A 23170-nucleotide genomic window follows, 5' to 3' on the forward strand; every position below is an offset into this window, starting at 1 on the left:
TTCAAAAATAACTATGGCTCAACCACATAAAACAAGGGTTCTTATTTCAATTTTTTTTGATTAAATAAGCAATACTTGCATGGTTCAAAATGTAGAAAAGGTAAATACCGTGAAGTCTCCCTCCCACCCTTTTTATACAGACTGTGTCTATTCACACTGTTTATCGCGTTGCCCCTTTTTTTGGTAACTCAATATATTTTGGAGACCATTCTTCACAATCCATAAAGAACCTCCTCATTCTTTCAGATGCCTCCACAGTATCTCACTGTATGGATGTATTATGATTCATTTTTCTCCTCTCCTGTTGGTACCCATTTAGTTTTTTCCAATCTTTGCTATTTCAGATAACGCTGCCGTGATTGGGAAGAGAAAGGTGCTTTTCCAGCCTGTTCTTAAAGATGTGCAAGGTCATAGGCTTTTCCTGGTAGCCTCTCCCAGGCAGAACCTCTTAGCACCTCAGGAGCATCCTTAAATGTTGGAGAAGTCTCCACGGCTGAACGTCCTCCCAGTCTTTCCCCTCGGGTGCCCACTGATGTTTTACGCGTGGTCCCCTCCTCTCTCCATTTCTCTCTCACGACTTCTGCATCCCCACTTTCTCGTCACTGCCCAGCTTCTTGGGTTGGTTTTGATCACAGAGACTTCTGATTGCCTGTGATTGCCTTCTCCTCCCTATTGCCCTGTTACCTCTTGTGATTTGAAACCTCCGCCTTCGTCGCTCCTGCAGCGGGCTCTTCACCAAAGGTGGGCTTGCAGTGGGCACAGGTTCTTTTTTATTAAGAAAAATAAAGTGTTTTATTTTTTTAATACAAAAAGGATAAAGAGGAAGTAAACTTCGATAGATAATCTTACCACCCAGAAATATCTCCTGTGTGTATTTTGTTACATAGGTTTCCCATCTTTATAATCAACATGTGAGAATACTTACGTATGTGTATATATGTGTAATTATTTACATCTTCTATATATGTAATACTGACCCTATATTTTGCATTTAATGTTATAAATCTTATAGGCATTTTCTCTTGCCATTAAAACTCTTGTAAACATTATTTTTAATGGTTTGCGTATTTACTTGCATGAGCCATAATTCACTTAATTTTTCTTTTGTTACACTTTTAGATTGCTCCTCTCCTTTTTTTTTTGTTATTATAAATAAAGCTGTCAATATCTTTGCAAGTGCACGTTCTTGCTTGAGTCAGGACTCTGCCTTGCTATTGGGCATCCCAACTGGCCATTATTTGCTACCTTCTTCCGGTGATTATTTCTCCCAGACGTGTATTACTCTCTAGGCCCCCTCGTTGCTTTCTCCCATGAGCTAGGGAGGCTGTTTTGAAAATGACCAAGTGTTTCATGCGGTGCAACTGGACCAGGTTAAAGGGTTAGGGAATAGATTAACTTTTATTGTGACATATTACGTGCTGGGAGCTTTTGTATGTGTTCTCTCATTTAATTCTCAAAATGACCTTGTGTGAGGTAGTTTCATGTTGTCATTTTATAGATGAGGGAACTGAGGCTCAGAGAGGATGAGGAACTTGTTCAAGGTCACACAGCTAGTAAAGAACAGAGCCAGGATTTGAATTCAGGTATGCCTGACTCTCCAGCTTGCATTCACTAGACAGATGGTTCAGTAATTAAACTGGATTTCAAAATAGTTTGGTAGAGGCCAAAGCAGTGGGATGCTGGTAAAATGGCTCTTTGGAAACGAAAACAAAACAAAAACTTGATTTGTAGTGTTTGCCAATTCCCCTGGTCTAAATACTCCCACCATAGCTGACTTCAAGCTGCCAATGGTTTGACGATCCACTTATAAAATTCCTGGATGTGTAACAATCAGGGCACGTGGACACACACGGCTCCTTCATACCACGGGGCAAAGGTTTAATTATTTCCCCAGAGACATGTGTTTTCTGCACTCTGCGTTCCGATTGGTTAATTAAGTAAAAATGATGTCCTCCTTTCTGAGTTAACTGAGGCAGCTATATACATCTATGAAACCTTTCAAAAACCAGATTTTCATGGCATCTTTAAAGTTCTCTAAAGTTCACTTACTATCTAGGCCACATATCTCCCCACTATTGAGAAATTTTTTCCCACACGTGAGCGGCTCTCAGCGTTTGTGACTGACTCTGGGATTCCAATCTTTCTCAGAGCATAGGAATTAAGATCAAAAGACAGGCTGGTGATAAATTGTTAGGATGTGGTCAAAGATAAAAAGTTAATTCACCATGTCTGCACTTCATAGATTAGACTATCGTCAGAATATGTAATTAGAGCCCGCTACAAACGTGGTTTTAATCAGTGATGGAAATAGGTGGGTAGGGGAAATGCGCAGGAATTATTCCTAGGACTTTCCAGCACTACCAGGGGGAAAAAACCACTTGAGAAAATCCTAATGATTTAACAGTAATCGAGTAAACAGTTTCCATTCCCAACAGTGGGTTCAGGAAACCAGCTGGAGCCATTATCTTCGTTCAAGGCCCGTGGCCTGCCCCACTGGACATTTCCACCCATGGTGGCTCCGTGTGATGCCTGAGTTCCTGCTGAAGCCATCGCAGCCTGTTTAACACTGGTTCTGTCACTGCTATGTGGCAACACTGGATTAAGTATTCATCACACTATCTTAGTGACTGGGGCAGGGGTCCGGGCATGGTCTGTACTTTTGTGCAGTGACTTTCTGGTGGTGGGAAGAACAGAGTCGAACAGCCATCTTTGGCGATTATTTAATCTTGGCTAGAGGATTTCCAGACATATCTGAGGTGTAGGGAAATCTCCGTCCCTCGACAGGGTAGGAGGAATTCCCATTCTCTTGGTAACTGACAGAGAATGATGGCTCTCTCCTCGTTGCCACCCTCCTCGTGATTGGCCACCTTATTGAAAGAGGAGTTCAATGAACTCTAGTTGGATTTTATTTCAAGAGTGTTTCCCCGGCACATGCTGACTAGACTCACGGGGTGGGTCACGGTCTGCGGCTGCGAGCGCCATCTTTTTTGTGCTGTACTTCACTGGGCGAAGGAATGGACTTCCTGCCTTACCTTTCCTACCTGCATCTGAATCTGTATTTAAAACAATGACAAAACCTGGCTGGTACCACGTAGGCAGCTACGTTCTCTCACGAACACTCTGTAAGTTGTCTGGGCTCCCTCTCACTAGACCCAGGATGACTGCAATCTGCTTTCCAGCATCTTCGAGGTGTAGCCCTTTCATCCTTGCTCTCTGGAACCCTCTGCTCTCCTACCACACTCTCAACCTTGTTTTTAAGGAAAAGAAGTCAGGAGAAAGCTGTAGGGATGGCTCAGATCCTCCCAGGGCCTTATGAAGTGCGTGTCCTATTCACGGTCCATTTCAGTGAAACTATGCTGGGGGAGGTGAGCTATGGCCTTTCCTTGCTCAGTGACAAAACAGTTTTTTCTCTTTGTTAACAGCCTGCCTGTCTTATTTCCTAGATCATAGAAGTGGAAAAGGGCAGCCATGTCACTGACTTGATTGCTTTTCTCCAGCCATGGGAAACATTGTCATCTGCTTCCTGAATCCCTCATTAGTGCTAAATTCCCAATTGGACTAATTCCTTCCTCTCTTCAAAAACATCACATTTTGATAATAGAAGATGTAGAGGGATGGGTGTGGTTCTTCGACAAAGGGGAACAATCAAAGCCTGATTTCTGCTTGCTAAGAGCGTAGTCTAGTTGAAAGGGATGTGTAATCATTTGGGGAATCAAGTCTGCTCTGACTCCGGGCTCCCTGGACCTTTCCATCATCTGGACGCCAGATAAAATACAGATGTTCTGAGCTAGAAACACAGCACCAGACTATTTTCCTCTTGGCTTGCACTGCCTCTCAAATGCCTGAATGCCAGACAAACTCATTTTCAGCATTTTGGTTCAGCTATAATTCACGGAAGATATCCCAATCTGGATTGAATGATTTTCTTCCCGGCTATGTCTCTGAAATTAGCCCTGTGCTCTCCGTGGGCTTTGGCTGCTGGGTTTGGGACTGTCTCTGAGCTGCTTTTCCTTTAAGTCACATGAGCAGCACTGTCATAGTAGACAGCCATGGACATCCTTCCTCTGAAACCCAGCAAGAGCCTTTTCTCCTGCCCCAGATCGATCACTCTCTCCAGCCCTTAGAAGACTCCTCCGGAGCAGACCTCCCTTCAGCTGCCGTAGCTTCTGCACTGAAATGACCTTTTTGCCAAATCCTTGCCTTGAAATCAGAGAGCATCTCTTGTTTTCGTGAGCGCCTCTGCATCGAATATGAGTCAGATTTTTCCAGCAGGAAGAGGATTTTGTTTTTAACCACCTCAGATACGGAGAGGTCACTGAAAGTTTGTGATTACCTTGCAAGGAAGCCTGTGACTGAGGCTCCAATGTGAGGAGGCCAATCGTGCAGACTCAGGTAGGAGTGAATACGCACAGGCTTTTCTGCTAGATTCCAGGATCCCGCACTTTCCTCCCTCCTGTCCCCTCTCAAGCCCTCCTCTTTTCCCATCTGCAACAGGCGAGGGCAAGTTTTAAAAGGCAAGCTTGCATGATGGCAAGCTCTAATAATCCAGCTAGAAAGAGCAGCTGTTTTAGCTTCAGTTCCAATACTTTAGAGTTCTTCCTTATCTAACTGGAAAAGCCAATCCTACTGGTAACCATGATAAAGAGGTACATTAATGTGATAGAAGCTATTCTGAAATCTTTGAGAAAATAGTAGTCTGGCCATTTCCCTATATGACTCTCTTTGTGTGTTCCAAGGGCTACTCTATCCAGGTAGAAAGTCAAGTGGCCAGACCAATCTTAAGTTGCCCTTTGGGTTTTCCCTCCTGCCAAATGCCAACCAACCGCAGCCTCCTACCCTCTCCCACCGTGAACATCAAAGAGGTCCCAGGAGTGGCTCAAACTAGATTCTCACTCTGAACTTTTGTTTCACTGCCCATCCTTCATCTCTTGGTGATCCCAAAGGCAAGGCTTAAAGAAGAGGAGGGTTGGGATGCAGAGGAGGAAGCTAGACACCTGTGATCTCTCTTGGGAGGCACATACCATTCCAGAATTTCCCTTCCACCTGGGTCTGGGTGGGACTCACACACGTCCCATTCAGCAGCCACAGTCCTTCTCGGCAGCTGCTGCACTCATCGTAGCCAAGGCCCGTGCAGGTTTTGCAGGCTCGGTGGCAGGGCTCACATTCTCCTATCTCTGGGTCGCCATGGAGGCCAGGGCCACAGTTCCTCACACAACTGCCGCCTACATAAGAACACAGAGAGAAGCATGAAGGCGGAACCTTGGCTGGCTTAGCTCAGTGCTCCGTGCAAGGCCAAGTTCTAAACAGGCCAAAGGGAATCTCAGGAACATTTTTGTTTGAGTTTATTTTTAAAGAAACCAAGATGGCATTAGCTTATTTCATCCAAGAAATGTGCCTTAAGAAATCCAACCCTTTGAGCCCTCTTTTAACTGAAAATTTAAATTGGCTCGAAGGGTTAAGAGCATAGAAAAAAGAATTTTACATTCTCAAGGGCTTGAAAAACTGCAAATAAAATGAATCTCTGTATAGAGAACCACTGGAGATCATTATGGGCTGTCTGCTCCACTCTCTCTCCCACAAACCTTCAAGAGTGCTGGGCTATTATTCTTCAACTGGAAGACTCACAGTGTATTTCTTTCATAACTATCTGCTTCTTTCAAAGTCAATGAATTGAGCAAAACCTAAGACGAGGACCTCGTTTAACTTTTACAGTGCTCAGGAATATGTAGCATGGATTAAGTCTCAAGGAGTCATGGCCCTGAACATTGCAGGTGACTTCAATTCCAAAGCATTTGGATCTTCAGCATCCCCCCATTGCCATGCTGCATTCAGTCTCGTATCCATCAGCTGGGAGATATTTGAAATTAATTAGTGAAATGAGAATTATGTTTCAGTAATAAAAGGAGAAGGAAGTACTCCCGGCTAATGTTTATTTTCAAACCAAATTAAAATTCCTCCTTGGACAAGAGGCACATGAAGACTCTGAAACCAATCAAATGAGTGCTCCCATTTCTGGGTAGAGCTCTGGAGCCTTGTTCTCATTTTGTACGATGCCATTTTTGGGCTTACCCAAGAGAAAGAAGCCCTCTTCACACCAGTAACACTCATTCTGGTCGCAGCTGCCACAGTTGGTATCACATGCTTTGCATTCTAATTCTTCACTGTAGGTCTTCTCAGGACAGGCTTTATAGCAGTGGTGTTCAAACCTGGGGGAGAAGGCAGAGTTTCTCCCATGAGCTATGTTGACCTACTTCTCATAACCACCATCATTTAATCTCCTTATACATGTCTACCATCATTTTTAACAGGGGTTGATATTTGGGTTTCAGGGGAGAAAAGCTCCTCTCAGTCTGTATGCCCTCCAAACAAGTCATTAACCACTTGCCTCTGGACTCGGAGGACCGATTATCAGGGCAGCTGTGAGGAGGTTGGAGAGAAGGAAAGGGGTCCTGATATTCATTTACGGAGCACTGATTATGTGTCAAGTATTAACTCATTTAAACCTCCACACAAGCCCCATATGGTAGCCGTTATCTTTAATTTCTAGATAAAGGAACTGAGTCTCAAGATTCAGTGCTCAAAGTCTCATAGGTAGTTACAGGTGGGACTAAGATTTTAATCAAGATCTGTTTAAACAGACTGCTTGTGTGCTTTTGCCACATGGCACCTGCGAGGGCTGAAACAGATCAGTGATGAGTTCAAATAGCTTACCAAAATGTCTGTAAGCCAATTGTTAATATTAACAGTAAAGTGCCTTAGCTTTTATGTATATATGTTTTTACACAGATTGTCCATTATTCTCATTCTACAGTAAAATGTTTAATTCAAACTCCCCTGAATTACAGGCTCACTTGAAGGGGGAGTGGAATGAAGTTGAACTTTGCCCTTTGGTGAATTTCATAGCATCAACAAGATATCAGAGGAGAGCTTTGCATTTCTTTATTAACTTCTATTTACAGTGTTTAGTTAGGTGAATTCACAGTTACTAAATATTCTAAAGGGTTATAAATGTGTGTTTCTGAAACAACTATCTCATGTTTTACCCTTAGTGATATTGGGCGTGTTCCTTCAGTGTATTTGTTTCTCGAAGGGTTTTATGAAACATGCTCATTAGTGGGCGGTGGTAAGCTGGAGAAGCTGACAAGAGTGGTTCCAAAATTTGCCAGAGGATGCTCTCAGGTGACAGGAAGTAGGTGCAGGTTAAGAGGCGTGTTCTGGTGTCAAAATTAAGAAGGGTAGAGTTAGGCTGGAGGGATGCAGAGTGGTAAGAGGGACGAAGAGGAGAATTCTTCCCCCATTTCTGCATGGTCACTATTTCTTTCTTTGAGTCCTGAAGTTCTCCTTCCTCCATTCTTGGAGGAACATTTTATGCCCCTAGCTGTGTGACCTCACCAAGGATTGCTTGCATTTCTGCTGTTCATCTCTGCTGGGGGCCTCTGTGGCAGGCCATATGCTGGCTAAATGCCAACTATGAACAGGCTGACAAATGACTTTCTGCTCATTTCTGTCATCTAGTCTACCTTACAATAAGCCAGCCTGGGGGCCTCTTCTCCACCCTGCCTCCCCTGTTTGAATGGAACAATAATTTAAATCAGCAGGTCAGGAGTGCCATAATATAGAGACAGTCAAAGTAGAGAATAATAGGCTACTCTAGAAAACCTCAGTTAAAACCATAAGGTTAAATAATGATAAGGTTAACTGATCGTTTTTAATGTTTCAGCTTTTTGGATTTTCCTTTCCCTCCCATCCTTCTCACCCCTTTGAACATCTTCCCACCCATTACCCCACCTCCAGCTCCTGGAATCTGACAGAGGTGAGAGGCAGTGTGATGACAGGAGGAGTCAGCCCATCACAGTTGAAATCTAGACACCCCCACTAGCTTTGTGGTGCAATGTGAGGGAACCCATAGCCTCTCTGAGCTTCAGCTTTCTCTTCTGGAGAATAACATTGATCCCATGTCCCTGACAATCTTCATGGAAAGGCGAAGAAAGGAAGTGGATGTGAGAACCTGTCATCACAAAACTCCCCACTTCCTATGATGACAGGGAGGACTGTGCAGCCTCTGCAAAATCTGGGCCTCCCTTTTCTTTTCACCTCCCTTTCTTCGTTTTTCTTCCAAGATCGGCACCAATGTACCCTGAAAGGGAAACTAGACTAGACACGGGAGGTGATGTGGAGACACACCATCTTTGCTTTGTAGATCTGTCTTAGGAAATTTGAGGAGGATAGTTATCCAGTGGTCTGTGTCTCTCATTACCCTGGGGATGATTAAGAACTAATGTAGCACGTGGCTTCATCCTGGACCGTCTGACTCCCATTAAGGACAAGGTCTCCATGCAGACGTTTGGAAACAGCTTGTGTGGGGTCGGGTATATTATTAAGGTCTGTCCATAAACAGCAAGGTCTGAATCTTGGTAACCCATGGCAAGATTCCTAGACACCAGTGTCAGTTGGGTGACTTCCAAGACCAAGAAAGAGAAGGCCTCCTTTCGAGGCAAGAGAACAGCTGGGCTCTTAATGCTCAATCCAAGAATTGTTCCTTAATAGCCTGACAGGGTTGAGTTGCTTCAGGCTGCAGGGCCTCTTTGCTTTAATCACTGGACTTTAGGATTAAATTAGTAATGCTTAAACTGCAGAAAAGTTAGTGCCATGAAAAAGAAGACCAGACTTACATGTAATACCCCATAGCGCATGACGTGCAGGTTCCTGGATCATCTGGAAAAAAATTATAAGAAGGAAAAATAATAATCATCAAGAGTTCATCATTTGGAAAAGTCGTGGCTTGAGACAAATAATCTTCTGGGATAGTTTCACGAAATGTACTCTGTAGAAATGACATTCGAACAGATTGCACCATTTTTTTGTTAGTAATAAGATATGTGCCATGATTTATCTTTTTCAAAGCTAGTCAAATAAGAGTTCTCATAATTACTTGGCCCTGACTTTCAAGAAGGAATAGGTCCAAGCTACTGGGTCCTCAAATTGCAGATCAACCATCCACATTAAGAAACTCCTGGCACCAAGCATGTCCACACACATACACATTGGAAGGGGCTGCAAGCTTCCCACCCTGAATGGTGGGTTTTCTGTGAGTTACTCCATCGCCTGCCAATGTGAGGGAGTGTCTTTTGGGAGGCTCCTTTGAAATCTGGACAGTTACTTTTTCCCAATATAGTATTTACTTTGTGTTCCGCACTTCACAACCCTCTTAAAGAAACCGTCCTGTTCTCATTAAGTCTAATGATTCAATGTGTCCCTGTTGGCTCAGAGAAGGACTCTTTACTACAGCTTTTGGGGGACTTAATGAGAGAGAAAGAACTTTAAGAATCACTAACTCACTTATTTCCCTCTCTCCTAACCCTCCCTGAAAGATGCTAATCCCCAGATCCAATTATTAAGGGAATTCTGCAACTTCCTCTGGACCAGAGTTCTTGGGAGTAACAGAGTTACACCTCCAGCAAGTTCTTTCTGTCATCCGATCTACACTCCAGACCTACACTTTCATTCTAATAGGAGATAGAAAACAATTGCTCCTCTTTAAAACATTCCTCTTGGTACACGAAGATTTTATGTCACCTTTAACTTTAACCAAATAAAACTATGTCCTTTGAACTTTGTGCCTAGCTTCCTCTTCTAATCTAGTCCAGGCTGTATTCTGGTTTTCACAAAGTCTGCCCCTTGTGGTAGAGTCAACATCGCCTGAATCTTCAGTCAAACATTCATCTTGGGTCCTCCTAGGCATGTTGCAAGACACTACTGTGTATTACACATAATACAACTAAGGCATTGCACCAAAAATTATAGTGGACAAATTTCTAGAAGAGGCTCTGCCATTCAAGCAGGGATCCCCAGAAGCTTCTGGAAATCATCTAGTGATGATGCAGTGGAGAGGGCACTGGCCTGGAGACTGGTCTACCTGTTTCTAGTTTGAAGTTTTAACCCTGGCCTGACTGTCTTGCATTGTATAAACGTCACTGTGCTTTCCAGGTCCTGGTTTCTACTGGTGTAAAATGAACTGGTTGGACAAGATAGTTGCTAAGCTTCCCCAAAAGCCAAAGATTCTGAAGCTCCATCTAGCAGGAGTTGGCAAACTATGGCCCACCCAGCCAGCCATGCCCTTTCATTTACCTACTGTGCATGAATGCTTTTGTGCTACAGTGTCAGAGCTGGGTAGTTGCAATAGAGATAGAAAATATTTACCATCTGCCACTTTACCAAAAATGTTTGCTGGCCCCTGGCTATAGTACTATTGGCTCCTGACTTTGTCATGGTCACCTTTGTTAGGTAACACAGGTATAAATGTTATTATCTTAACAGCTGGCCCCAGTGTGCCTCTTAGGGAGAAAATTGTATATATTTAGAAAAATACCCTCTTAAACTACTTGGGGTAGAAGTTTAATCGGAAGGACTGAACAAGAGCCAAGAGAACCAAGGAGATAGAAATGCCCTTCTGCAGGAGGCCATGATTTGCTCACGGAGGGGAATGGTTTTTATGTCTGGGTCCACATGGTTTGTTATAGGACGACTAGAGCATGACAGCGAAATGAACCAAAAGCCAGGCTAATTAAGTGCAATCAGGAGTCTGAAGCTAGAGGTGCCATGAAAAAGAAAAGCTCACTGGAATTCTTAGAATTCTTGGGGGAGGGTTTTAGGCTTCCATGGATTGGGGATCAGAATCCATTTTAGGGGGGTGCAAAGGCCCCAGTGATCACGAGTGTGTCCACTGGGTCAGTTTACTTCCTGCTACACGTCTGTGTTTGCAGCCATATTGTTTTCTATTCTGCCCCTAAATAAGTTGCTACTATTCAGCCCGCATTTGGGCAGATTACTTTTCCCTGCCTGTCCCCAATGAACAAATTTGACTCTGACAGTTTTGCTAATTTGGCAAGGGCTGGGGAAATTCTAATCCTTTTCTCTAATGTTCTGGTCATCCCTCCCATCCAGGAACTTAATGAGTTTGCTCTCCGCTCCTTTAAGCAGGTCACTGACGAAAATATTAAACAGAACCAAGCCTCAGAAATGTGCATACCAATGTAATTCTGAGTTCAGGGACTTTTCCAGCCCAGTTGCTGGAAGTGGTACCTTTACAACAGTTTGCATAAATGAATAATGCATAGAGCAGAAATTCTGTCTTGTAACAACTTATGAATGCCCATTAGTCTTTCTCATTATTACCAGTTGTTCTAAAAACTAAGAACTATTTTTAAAATTTTTCCACTCCAGAAGATCCACCAGTCAGACATAAGCTAAATGGATTTAGCTTGACCACTGAGAGGCAGCTGTTATGGGATTAAGGAAAGGTAACAATCCCAAACCTAGAGGTTGACTCTAAGTCATCTTGGCATTTGGATGGTGAGGAGGGGTGGCTTAAGGAGAAAGATGAACTTTCCTGGCTTCTAATGTGAGTGTGTGTGGGGGGGAGGGGGGCAGGAGAGAGTCTAAACAAGCTAGAATTGCTAACTGTCTTAAAAGGTGTTATCCAAAGTATGATGTTTAAATAGCTCTGGTTGTTTGATCTTGTCAAACTTTTGAGCTGAGAGAGCATATTTGGAGGAGGGATGGGGCAATTTCAGTCAGAATTCAGAGAGAGAACCTCACACATTTGGCAAAAAGCCTTCAGTAGTGGTCACTGGCTTCTGGCTCCTCACATCCCGGCTAAGGAGAATGTGTGAGCAGATGCCTTGTCAAGACACGGACACAGCCTGTCTTTCTTGAGAAAGCTCATTTTTATTGTCTCATTTTTACGGGGGGGCGGGGGGGTTGGCAAGACCACAGTGTCCACTCTGTCTGGAGAGGTCATCATGATCCTCTGTGTCACCCTTCCACTGTTTCCTTGGCAATCACAGGGCTGGGATTCATCACAAATTCACTGTCCTCAAGGAGACATTGACTTTTGCTGTCAATGTCACCTTCAGTGGTTAACTTACGTTCTCAGCCATTTTATTTTGTTCTCAGTAATACCTATAGCCTTCACCATCGAGTATGGACGGATCATGGCCATGTTCTGCACATTCGTGTGTTGCTTAACAATAGGGATATGTTCTGAGAAATGTGTCCTTGTGCGAACATTATAGAGTATACCAAAGGGGAACAAAATTTGCCACTCCAAAATGTGACTCTCTAACACGAGGACAATTTTAGACTGATTATTTTTAAGAAACAAAAGACTCAGAAAGTTTTTTTTGTTACCTCCCCCTTAACTGCCTAAAAGAATTCAGATAAAAATCCTGTCTCAGGAAGCGAGCTATCACCTTAGCATAACATATGTGAGGTAGCAGACAGGGAGGAACCTAGAAAAGCCTGTTTGTTGGGCTCCCCTCTGTGTTCTTCTGTTTCTGTGTGGCCAAACACTTGTTTTTCAACCTTTGCTCCTTTTCACCTAGCTGTGAATTGCCTTCCTTCCTCATGAAGTCCCTGACCCTCCCCACCCCAACATCTTCTTTTGTCTTTAGCTGAGGGTGATATTTAAGGTGAGAGCTTCAGCCATTTTGGTGAGTTACTCGGTTTTCCTGGTTTCTCCCATGTGTAACATGTTATTAAACTTTTCTTTGTTTTTCTCATGTTAATCTGTCTCACGTCAATTTAATTTTTAGACCAGCCAGAAGAACCTAGAAGGATAGAAGAAAATTTCTTCCTCTCCTAAGTACTTACACAAACCTAGATGGTATAGCCTGCTACACACCTATGTTATATGGTACTAATCTTATGAGACCAAGGTTGTTAATGTGGTCTGTCATTGACCGAAATATTGTTATGTGGTGAATGACTGTACATCATATCTACAAAATGTGTTGGAAAGGGGACATTTTAAACTTGAGATGGAATTGAATATTTAACAGTGTCCAGAGAAAAATAATTTATTTTTATGGTTTATATAAACTTTGAGTCACATAATTAAAGATACATACAAGCTAAAATAACTCTAATTTGCTTTTTCTAATTTTGTTGTTCTTATTTTATGTTTATTTTTCATTTGGGGGAGACAGAAGAAACTTTGTATCTTAAGAATAGCCCTTTATCATATAATATCTATAATGTTAGGAAGAATAAACTCTCTGCAAAAAGGGGAGGAAGTTCATTTCAAGGTGCTGCTAACTTACCTTTGGCTAGTTCTTTCAAGACATATTTTTGGGCGTCTAGGACTTTCATCCATACCCCATGCTAGCCAGCTCTCCCTCTGCCACTGCCTATTGAAACCCGTCTGTCCTGTGTCCCATTATAGCAAAGACCTACTAGGTTACTGCTTTGGGATGATAGACTAATGGACATGTTAAACCTGGACTCTTGGGAGGCTCCTAGGCTCTCACTCACCTCAGTCTCTTCTCAGGTGTCCTAAATTCGTTCAGCTCCTTCTATCTTGACCTCTTTGGCTAGAACTATAAATCTGCCATAAAATGGCACCCACCTTATTATAATTCAACATACCCCGAATGCTTGCTTTTCCCAGATGATCTCAACCTTTTAGCTCACTCACCTTCCCAAGTCCAATTACCTATATCCTAGGCTCTACCAAACCTGGGGCTCTATTCACCTTCTCTGTGCCTCCCACACTTAGGCAACGTATTACACCAAACTGCTGCTCCATCCATACTTCATAGGTTTCTAGCTCCAATAACTCTCCAAGCTCCATCAAGAACAGAAATCTAAAGTAGTAATCTCCATACATTTTTGATTGATCACCCCATTGTTTTAAAAAAAAATTAGCCTGTGCCTGTAATGCATATACGTGTGTGGATAAATTATTTATATGTACTGGTGCAAGGATACTTTACATATATTAAAAAGGTTTGCTAAAGTAGAAAATTTAAGAGGATAACATAAAAATAATTGTGATTACAGGTTCTATTTTTTTCTGTAGCCCAATGGCTTGTCTTCTACACCTCTCCTTGGAGACCAGTGACTCAGGCCACACCTAACCAAATGCCACATCTGAGCTAATGAATTCATACATTAACCTTCCAAAAGTATGTTTAACATTTCATCCCTTAAAGTTATAACTGGAAGGAATGGCTCTCTGATGGGTTCCTTCATCTGCATGTATAGAAGGAGCCCCTGCATTTGGCTTCCAGCCCTTCCTTATTTGTAGACAGACCATATGATTCTAATTAACTTGCTCAACTAGCATTTTTGGGTTGAGAGATAAGTTGAAAATATAGATATGAATGAACATGTCTGAATAATAAGACTAGATTCCACTTTTCCCACATCTCCACCACCCTCTATAGCTTTACTACCTAAAGTTGTTCCCCAGAACAAACTTTCTAGTTGAAAAGAACCAATGATCATGTCCCTATGAAAGACAGCCTAAAAGTTCATCTGTTGGACGTAGGTTAAAAAAATATGGTACATTTATACAAAATGGGCTAGTAGACAGCCATTAAAATTCTGTTCCTCAAGAGTGTTCAATGACATGGAAACATTTTCATGAGAGATTATGAGAAAGGATGATAATCTATATGTAGATATGTATATAGTGTATGTCTAGCTATCTACCTGAATAGATATGGCTTTATCAACAATCAAGGAAAAAAGCTAAAGTGTTAACAGTAGTCATCTCTGTCTGATTTCATTTATGTATATGTATATGTTTCTATATTTTCTTAATAAATGTGTGTTATAGAATTAATTAGAACCAAAAATGCTATTAAGGAAAGACAGAAAGTGCTCAGGTTATGAGACCCAGGGTCATTTGGGCCACATGTTTGGACACAGTCTCCTCCCACGGGTCTCCCCAAGGGAGCTGGGTTTTTCGTTATGGTCTTCATTTTCTGTCCCTTTCCTGCCGACTTCTATCTTCTCATCTTTCCATTTTGTCTCTCAGAACTTCTTAATTCTACCTCACCAGGACAAGACTGACGTTCTTCCACGGTGTGGTTAAAATGGTGGCAGATGTTTATACAAACTCCTTTTAAAATATTCACTTTTAATATATATTGCTTTTCTGATAGGATTCTGTAAAGGAGGCAGATGACTAGGCCCTGCCTCAGACTCACTCAGCAGACTAGGATCTGTCACAAGTATTCTTAGACAATTCCCGTTTGGAGCTCTTGCAGCCTTGTTGGAGCATCAGCAGAATGTCCACCCCCTACTGAGATGTACTACTGCTCCGTCTGAGCAGAGAGAGAGCATTACAAGCAGCCAGTACATAATTTACTTTGGGAGATAATTAACCACATTGTCAATAATGCATATTCTCCCGGAGTAAATATGTACTTAGTTATTAGACGATGCTGTACAAATTTGTAGGAGAGTCACTGACATTCTTCAATCCATCCAAGGATAATGAACTGGGTAAGAGATTTATATATTCCCAAAGAGTGCAGCTAATTATAAGCCTCAAATTGCACTAAAAAGTACATAATTCAAATAGGTCTTGTCCTTAGAATTGCTTTAAATAATTAACACTCAAATACAAAATGGACCCTATGACAGCTTTGCCAAAGCAGAAGATTTTTCTGGAGGGTTCAGTGGTGCTGGGATACACAGTATTTGGTTGGGGAGACTGTTGATGATTTTCAATCATTTTGTCCTCATTGGTGTCCAAGGACAATGAATAAATATTTGAATTGGCAGTAATGCAAATGGTGCAGCTGACAATGGGGCACAACCCCCTGGAGGGACACAGTAGTAGAAGAGACCTGAATAAATAATCTAAATCATTGTCTACAAATGTTGGCTAAAAGAGAGCTCAGTTCTCTATTGGACTCTCATCTTTACCAAATCCTCTGATTCCAACAAAGGAATGTCATAATTGGCAGGCTGTTTGTGGATTTTCACTCTTCTCTAGGCTGACTAGCACGTGGAAGTGATGTACAAATATACACAGCTGAGGGCCTATAAGGACTGCTCACTACAGCTGTATGTTCATTCACTTATTCATTCTGGAGCTTACATTTTAGGGAGAAGAAAGTCAAAAAAAGAAAAATCAGGTAATTATTAAAATGTAAATAAAATGTAAATCTGCAATAAATGCATGAAACAGCCACTAAAATGCAAGCTCTCTGCAGACAGTTTGTTTTGTTTTGTTTTCTCGTGCCTTAGTACCAAGAGGATTGCCTGGCACAAAGTAGATGCTCCAGTAATATGCATTGAATGAAGAAGAGACACACAAAAATAAGTACATCAATTCAGATAGAGAGTTAGAGAGTGATGAGACTGGAGTGGAGAAGAGATGTCTTGGTTTAGATAGGCTAGTTAGGGAGAGAGCCTTTTAAGAATTGACATTTGAGTAGAGATTTGAATGATGACAAGGAGCTAGCCATGTGAAGTTCTGAGGGCACAGTGTTCTAGACAGAGACCAAGAAAAGCCTGATCTGTTCAAGGAACATCAAGAAGGCCAGTGAGGCTGGAGGGGATGAAGAGAAAGGAAGAGAGTCAGGAGATGAGGCCAAGGTCATGGGCAGGATCAGACCAAATATGCTCTTATAGGTCAGGGAAAGAGGTTTGCATTCTAATCTAAGAGTAATGGGGAGACAGGAGAAGCTTTATAGAAAAGATCTGATGTGATCTGATTTACTTAAAAAGATCACTGTGGGTGTTGTAATAAGTAGAAAATGACTTATTTAACTGTAGAAATGGTTACATCTATTAAATCTTGCAAAACTAGGATTACATGTAACACATTTGAGAAACACTTTTTTTTCCTGAGGAAGATTCGCCCTGAGCTAACATCCGTGCTAATTTCCCTCTACTTTTTAGTATGTGGGCCACCCACACAGCTTGGCCACTAATAGAGTGGTGTAGCTCTGTGCCCAGGAACTGAACCCTGGCCACCGAAGTGGAGCACACTGAACTTAACCACTAGGCCACTGGGGCTGGCCTGAGAAACACTCTTTTAAGGAATATACTAGAGGAGAAATGATTAGGGATAAACTAAGACCGTGAGTGCAGTAATGAAGAAGAATCAGAGTGGAGAGAAACTAAAAGGGTAAAATCAAGATTACATGATAAAATGTGGGAGGTGAGGAAGCAGGATGACTTCCTGACTCCTGCTTGAGCACCTGGATGGATGGAAAATGAGGACCACCTAGCAGTGAAGTGGACTTAGGAGCAATAATACTTAACTGATCATGTACGATAGTCCATATACTGCTTTGATATTATAAAGAGTATATACAGATAAGAAAGGCAATCTCTACCTTCAAGGAGTTTGCAATCTGATGAGGGTACAGTAATAAACAAAGCTAATTAGAGAAGAAACCGCAATGTGGCAAAATGTAGGGTAGATAAACAAACATCTAATCTAGCACACCACAGAAATATTTGTTTAGGACCTGCAAGAAACCAAATTATAATTCTCCTTCTTTCTTCCTGCTTACCTAGTTTTTATCTCTCTTTTTGGATGGAAAAACTCAAAGCATTCTTATTATAGTTAGAGTTGCCAGATAAAATACAAAATTGAAAGGTGAACCCAAGGACTACAGTTTCAGTGGTAAGGATGAACGAAAAACAAACTTGCCAAGAGAAGGGGACAGCAAAAGAACATCATCTTGGGCTTGATCTTGGCATTGGGTAGATTACAAAACAACAAAAACCCCCAACAAAAAGCCAGCAACAACAAAAAACCTCCTCTGAGAATTGTAACCATAAACTGGATCTCACATTGGTTTATAATCAGAATTCATGTTATCTGTGTGTTCTGGAACATCTCAAAAGGAAAATTCAACTTAAAGTAGTTCCAGGTAGGTACCTGAGGCAGTTGGTAGAAGCAAATGCAAATCCTCTCTAGAGGAATGTAGTCTTAACCCAGATCTGAAAGTATTCTCATGGGTAAATTTTCAAGAAAATGGTCACAGTTTAAAAACATAACCCACACAAGGAAATCAGGTACTGTGAAAGTCAGCAGAAATAACACATAGCAGAATCAGACCCACAGAGACTACAGATCTTGAAATTATCTGACACAGTATATAAAAATAACAAATATTTAATGTTTTTTACAAAATGAAAGAGCAACTTGAAACCAGAAAAGTAATCAAACAGTTTTGAAAAGAACCAAATATAACCTCTACAAGTGAAACATAAAAATTGGAATTTAAAACTCAGTGGGTTGATTAAACAGCAGATTAGGCATAGCAGAAAGAAAATTAGCAAATTCAAAGATAGATACAAAGAAAAGCTTGGAAATTCAGTCCAGAAAGACAAACAGATAGAAAACAGGAAAGAGAAATAAGAGATATTGAGTTTAGAATGAGAAGGTCTAATATGTGTCAAAGTTCCAAAAAGAGATAATAGAGAGAATGGGAAAAAGGCAATATTCAAAGAGAATAGAATGTCTGAGAATTTTCCAGAATTGTTAAAAGATACCAAACCAAGAAAAAGTATCTGCAAGAAGACCCACCATACTAAAATTGCAGAATAATCAAGAAAACAAACAGCTTAGTCTGTGGAGAATGACAAAGAGACAGTGTGTAAGAAGAAAGAAAATACCTTGAGAAGAGGACTTGAAAATTTGGTGGATGAAAGAGCATCAGTCATTTTAGAAACACAGTGGCAGAAAGATCTTTGAAATTTTGATGAAAGATTTGGAATCATAAAATATAAGAGCCACAAGTGAACTTAGCCTCAAGGCCCAGCTCAAAAGTCATAAGGGTATGAAGCATTTTTGTTTGTTTCTTTTGAGCCCTTTGGTTCATCGGACAGAATGAATCTTTTTTCTGAGCTTCTGATAAACTTTGTATTGAGGCTGCAGCTATCATCCACGTAGGGTGTAGTGAATTGTTAATGATCTGCCATAGTCAGGGAATAGAGCTTACTCATCTCTGCAAACCTAGCGCCTGGTGTTAGGCCCAGCATTAATTCATTCCTTCCACAAATATATTTTGAATCCTACCAGGACTACAGTGATGACTAATTCCTCGTACAATATGGAGCTCAGGGGAGAATGCAGCAAGTAAAAAGATCTTGCAATGAATGCTGTGTGATCAGTGTTACCAACGGGATTATGAGCAATTTACTAGGAAGAAAATAGGGTGATACCTAAACCGGGGGTAGGGGTGTGGTGGGGATGGTGGGGAGCGCAGTAATAGAAGGGTTTCTTGAAGAAGTGAAGGCTTACATGAGAACTGAAAAATGAATCTGAGGGAGAGAGGGTAGAATCCTTTCCATGCGGAAAGGCCTGAAGGCAGAGAGAGCTAAATAAATGAAGGTAATTCCTTTAGTAAAAGGGCTCATGAGGTTCCCCTTGAAGCAACTATAGAGGGAGTGACAAGATCTTGTCAGAATACAGTACAGTTCCTCTTACCTTCAAAACATACAGGTTTTTTAGTAAAAGAATGGGAAAAGTACAAAAGTGGGCTGCAAAGAATTTGGGGTAGCGAGTGTAAGGAGTAGATGTTGGGGCTCAAGGAAGCAAGAAGAGACAGGAGAGAGAAGACTGAAGAGAGTAGTGGCTGGGTCAGGAGAAGCTGTATGTCATGCTTGGGAGTACAGACTTTATACAGAGCCATGAGAAATCATTTTAGATTTGTAGGCAGTTGTTATGATCAGGTTTAAATTTTAGAAAGCACACCATTATTGCAGTATAGAGAGTGGATTTTGAGAGTAAAAGAGTACAAAAAGACTAGAATTAGGGAGACCAGTCAGAAGACAATTACAGTATCCATGTGAACTATGTTGGTGGCCTGAACTCCAGTGTTGTAGTGAGATGGGCTGAAGTGGACAGAGGGAAAAATATTTAGGAAGTAGAAATGACTCGGTGGCTGTTGTAGGTTGAATTATGTCCCCCAAAACAATATGTTCAAGTCCTAACCGCTGGGATCTGTGAATCTGACCTTACTGAACAGGATCTTTGCAGATACAATCAAGTTAGACTGAGCTACTGGATTAGGGTGGGCCCTAAATCCAGTGACTGATGTCCATACAGGAAGGCCACGTGAAGACAGACACAGAAGGAAGATGGTCATGAGACCATGGAGGCAGAAATTAGGGTGATGCAGCTGTAAGCCAAGGATTGCTGGCAACCACCAGAAGATAGGAAGAGGCGAGGAAGTGTCCTCCCTTAGAGCGTCTAGAAGGAATCTACCCTGCTGACTCCTTGATTTTGGACAACCGGCCTCGAGGACTGTGAGAAAGCTCATTTCTCTTGTTTTAAGCTGCTCAGTTTGTGGTACTTTGTTACAGCAGCCCTGGGAAACTAATACAGTGATATAGCGAATGTGTGAGGGACACCATTTCTCTCTGTGTTTCTGCCTTGATCTTCACAATATTGGAAAAACAGCTACTAGCTCTCCTTTCTAATTCCCCTATTTCTTTGTAATGGAAAGGGGAATGCTTTATCATATATGAGTCATGAGTTTGAGAGAAGGAACTCAGCGTGCCTAACTGAGTGAGATGGGAGTTTAATCAGAGTGGGGGAGTGTTAGAAAGCTCACTTTTCATAGATCTAATTCACATTCTCCATTTTAGTCTTTTAAGGAATCAAGTTGATACTTTGATCTTTTTCTGTATGACTCCCCTCCTGCTCCTCAATCTTAACGCTCACTTGGTTCTAAATTGTGGAGAGAAGTATCTCTAATGAAGTCCAGACAGAGAGAGGGAGAGAGAAAGGGTTTCCTAGAATTTTGACTTGAGCAGCTGAGTGATGCTGTATTTGGAGCCATACATCTCAGGAGAAGAGATTGTTGGGAACACAGGTGGGAGATGACAGCACGTAAGAGGAGCTGGATATGTTTGCTGAACTCCAGGTGGTCCAAACTCCTCATTTTAAGCATGAGTGAACTGATCCCTGAGGAAGCTCAGTCACTTGTCCACGGTCACGCAGAACAAATGCAGATTTAGAAACTTCTTTTCCTATGAATGCCAAGTGATTTCTCGATCTCCTTCTCCACACATCCTCTATTTAAGATTACATACCCCAGCGTAAAAATATTCACACATCCACTCTGAAAGACCATATTATGCAGCCTTGCTATCCTGTTCAAGACCATTGACTCCTGTACAGATTAGCAAAGCCAACATCACATTGTCAGCTAAAGAATGTCTGTCCAGGCCGTAGGCCTTGGGACTCTTTGGCTGGGCCTTGTACCAACAGTTTACCCAAATCATTCAATTAAGAGCCCTCCGCCCCCTATGAGGGGTCCCCAGGATATTTCATCATTGCAGTTTTCATTTCAAGACCTTGCTTGGAATCTCCAATCTATTCAGGATACTCTGCCAAAGTTGAACTGCCTGGAGCAAAACAGAACAATCTTTTGGATACTGAAATAAGTGTCCGGTGCTGCTGGAGCCAAGCTGGAGAAGGCAAAGGAACTAGGCGTGCAGTCCCATCGAAATCATATTTTTTATTACCTCTCCATTCAGACAACAAGAGAAGGTTACGGAAAGCATAACCTTTCATTTCCTGACTCTGCTAGGTGCATTTCACATTCTCAGCATCCAAGGAAACTCTCCAACTAAATATATTGTTAGAAAAAAGGAAAACCAAGACAACGTGCATTTATCTCCCTTGCTGCCTAAACAGAAACAAAACTGCTGAAAAACAAAATTTATTCTCCAACAGACATATTTTCTGGTCGTTACTTTTTGCCCGAATAGCTGGTTTGTGTAAACAAACTAAGGCTTATGTAAACAAGTCCTGTTATCTGGGGGAAAAAAAATCTGAGTCATCTTGTGTGATATGCTCTTAAAAAAAAAAGAGCCTCTTACGTTTAAAAAAAAGTATTTTGAAAGACTCTGCCTATTCATCATCAAGAATATTTTAAAGAAGTGATGTTTTCTTTTGTGTATCTTCACGTCGCTATAGCAACTGGATCACTTTCTACTCATTAATCAGGAGGCACCAGCCAGAGAATTCATCCTTCCCTCTAGGTTTGGAGTCTTTGCCTGTTACTCTACCTTTTTAAAACTTCACAGATTTTGGAAATCGTTTTCTTCAAAAATGTCTCCCTTGATCTGAGAGTTTTGCTGTGTTTAGCGTCTTATTCATTGCTGCACATTTTCTCTTCTGTGTGATTTGATGGTTTCTATGGACTACTAGGTACGTTTTCATTGCTCCTTTCTCTTTACTTCTGTGCTTTTATTTCTTACAGCCAAGTCCAAGTTTACAGGGTTGTGTAGTAGATTAAACAGAAACCCTTCCATTTCCTCTTCTTTACTCATACCGTCAGCCGGAAGTGCTGTGTACAGTTAGAAATGGAGTTTTGGGGGCTGGCCTGGTGGCATAGTGGTTAAGTTCTGTGCTCCGCTTTGGCAGCCCGGGGTTTGCAGGTTCAGATCCCGGGCACAGACCTATGCACTGCTCATCAAGCCACGCTGTGGCAGCATCCCACATACAAAAGAGAGAAAGATTGCCACAGATATTAGCTCAGCGACAATCTTCCTCAAGCAAAAAGAGGAAGATTGGAAACAGACGTTAGCTCAGGGCCAATCATCCTCACTAAAAGAAAAAAAATGGAGTTTTGTTTCCTTTAATGCTCTTTCTAATTTCCTCCTCCTTCTCAAAAGTCAGCAATCCCCATCTCGATTTTCGTTAGTAATGCTTGGACCTGCTGAAACAGTGATGAGTGATGAGCGCAATTTGTGATCATTTGATGGCTGAAGGATTCAGTGACCATCCTTCCCGAGGTCCATACACTCTTCTGCATCCTTGGTTTGCATACCAATTGCTGGATAACTCTAAACATCACACAACATAGTGAAGGAGGACCTTGGAGTGCCTGTGGTCCAGAAGCTGCTAACTGGAATCTAGTTGGCAGAAACGTGTTGTTGGCCAGCACAGTGTTGACCCATACTATGTTTAAAAAAAACAAAAGATTTCTCATAAAAGTCTGGATTACCTCAAGTTCTGCCTGGAACAATCAACAAGGGCTGAGCAGCGAATAACTCCTCTGGATGGGCATACCCCTGTGGGCCTGACTCTCCAGCTGGCCCACCTGATTGTGGCACCTCCCTGGCACCTGTAGGTATTTGAATTTAGGACCCTTGATCTTGTTTACCTTCTACTCCTCTCCCCAATTTTTATGTATAAAGAAACTGAGACTTAGACTTTTTAGGACTTGGCCAAAACCGAAAGCTAATTCATGGTAGCTTGAGAACCAAAATCAGATTTACTGACCACTAGCCCAGTGCCTCAAGTTCTTTGAAGATCAAAACTACATCTTACAGTGTTTCTCCTGCTGAGTGGAAATACACTTTAAACTACGACTGAGAGCTACACAAATCCATGCAGACG

The 23170-nt window shown here is 41.8% G+C and overlaps 1 protein-coding gene across 2 annotated transcripts in view; it reads right to left on the reverse strand.

The window, feature by feature from the left end:
- PCSK5 (proprotein convertase subtilisin/kexin type 5) overlaps positions 1-23170 on the reverse strand; it is a 437872-nt gene that overhangs the window by 58183 nt on the left and 356519 nt on the right. The window contains exons 25-28 of one of the 2 annotated variants that reach the window (XM_046664810.1): positions 8673-8715; positions 6070-6206; positions 5022-5222; positions 685-765 (exon numbers count right to left, since the gene is read on the reverse strand). In XM_046664810.1, coding sequence (XP_046520766.1) covers positions 685-765; positions 5022-5222; positions 6070-6206; positions 8673-8715 — 462 coding nt within the window. The remainder of the gene's footprint in view (positions 1-684; positions 766-5021; positions 5223-6069; positions 6207-8672; positions 8716-23170) is intronic. The other variant, XM_046664811.1, reaches the window with a different exon arrangement.

This window comes from Equus quagga, chromosome 6 (genome assembly GCF_021613505.1).
Source record: "Equus quagga isolate Etosha38 chromosome 6, UCLA_HA_Equagga_1.0, whole genome shotgun sequence".
NCBI classification, from domain to species: Eukaryota; Metazoa; Chordata; class Mammalia; order Perissodactyla; family Equidae; genus Equus; species Equus quagga.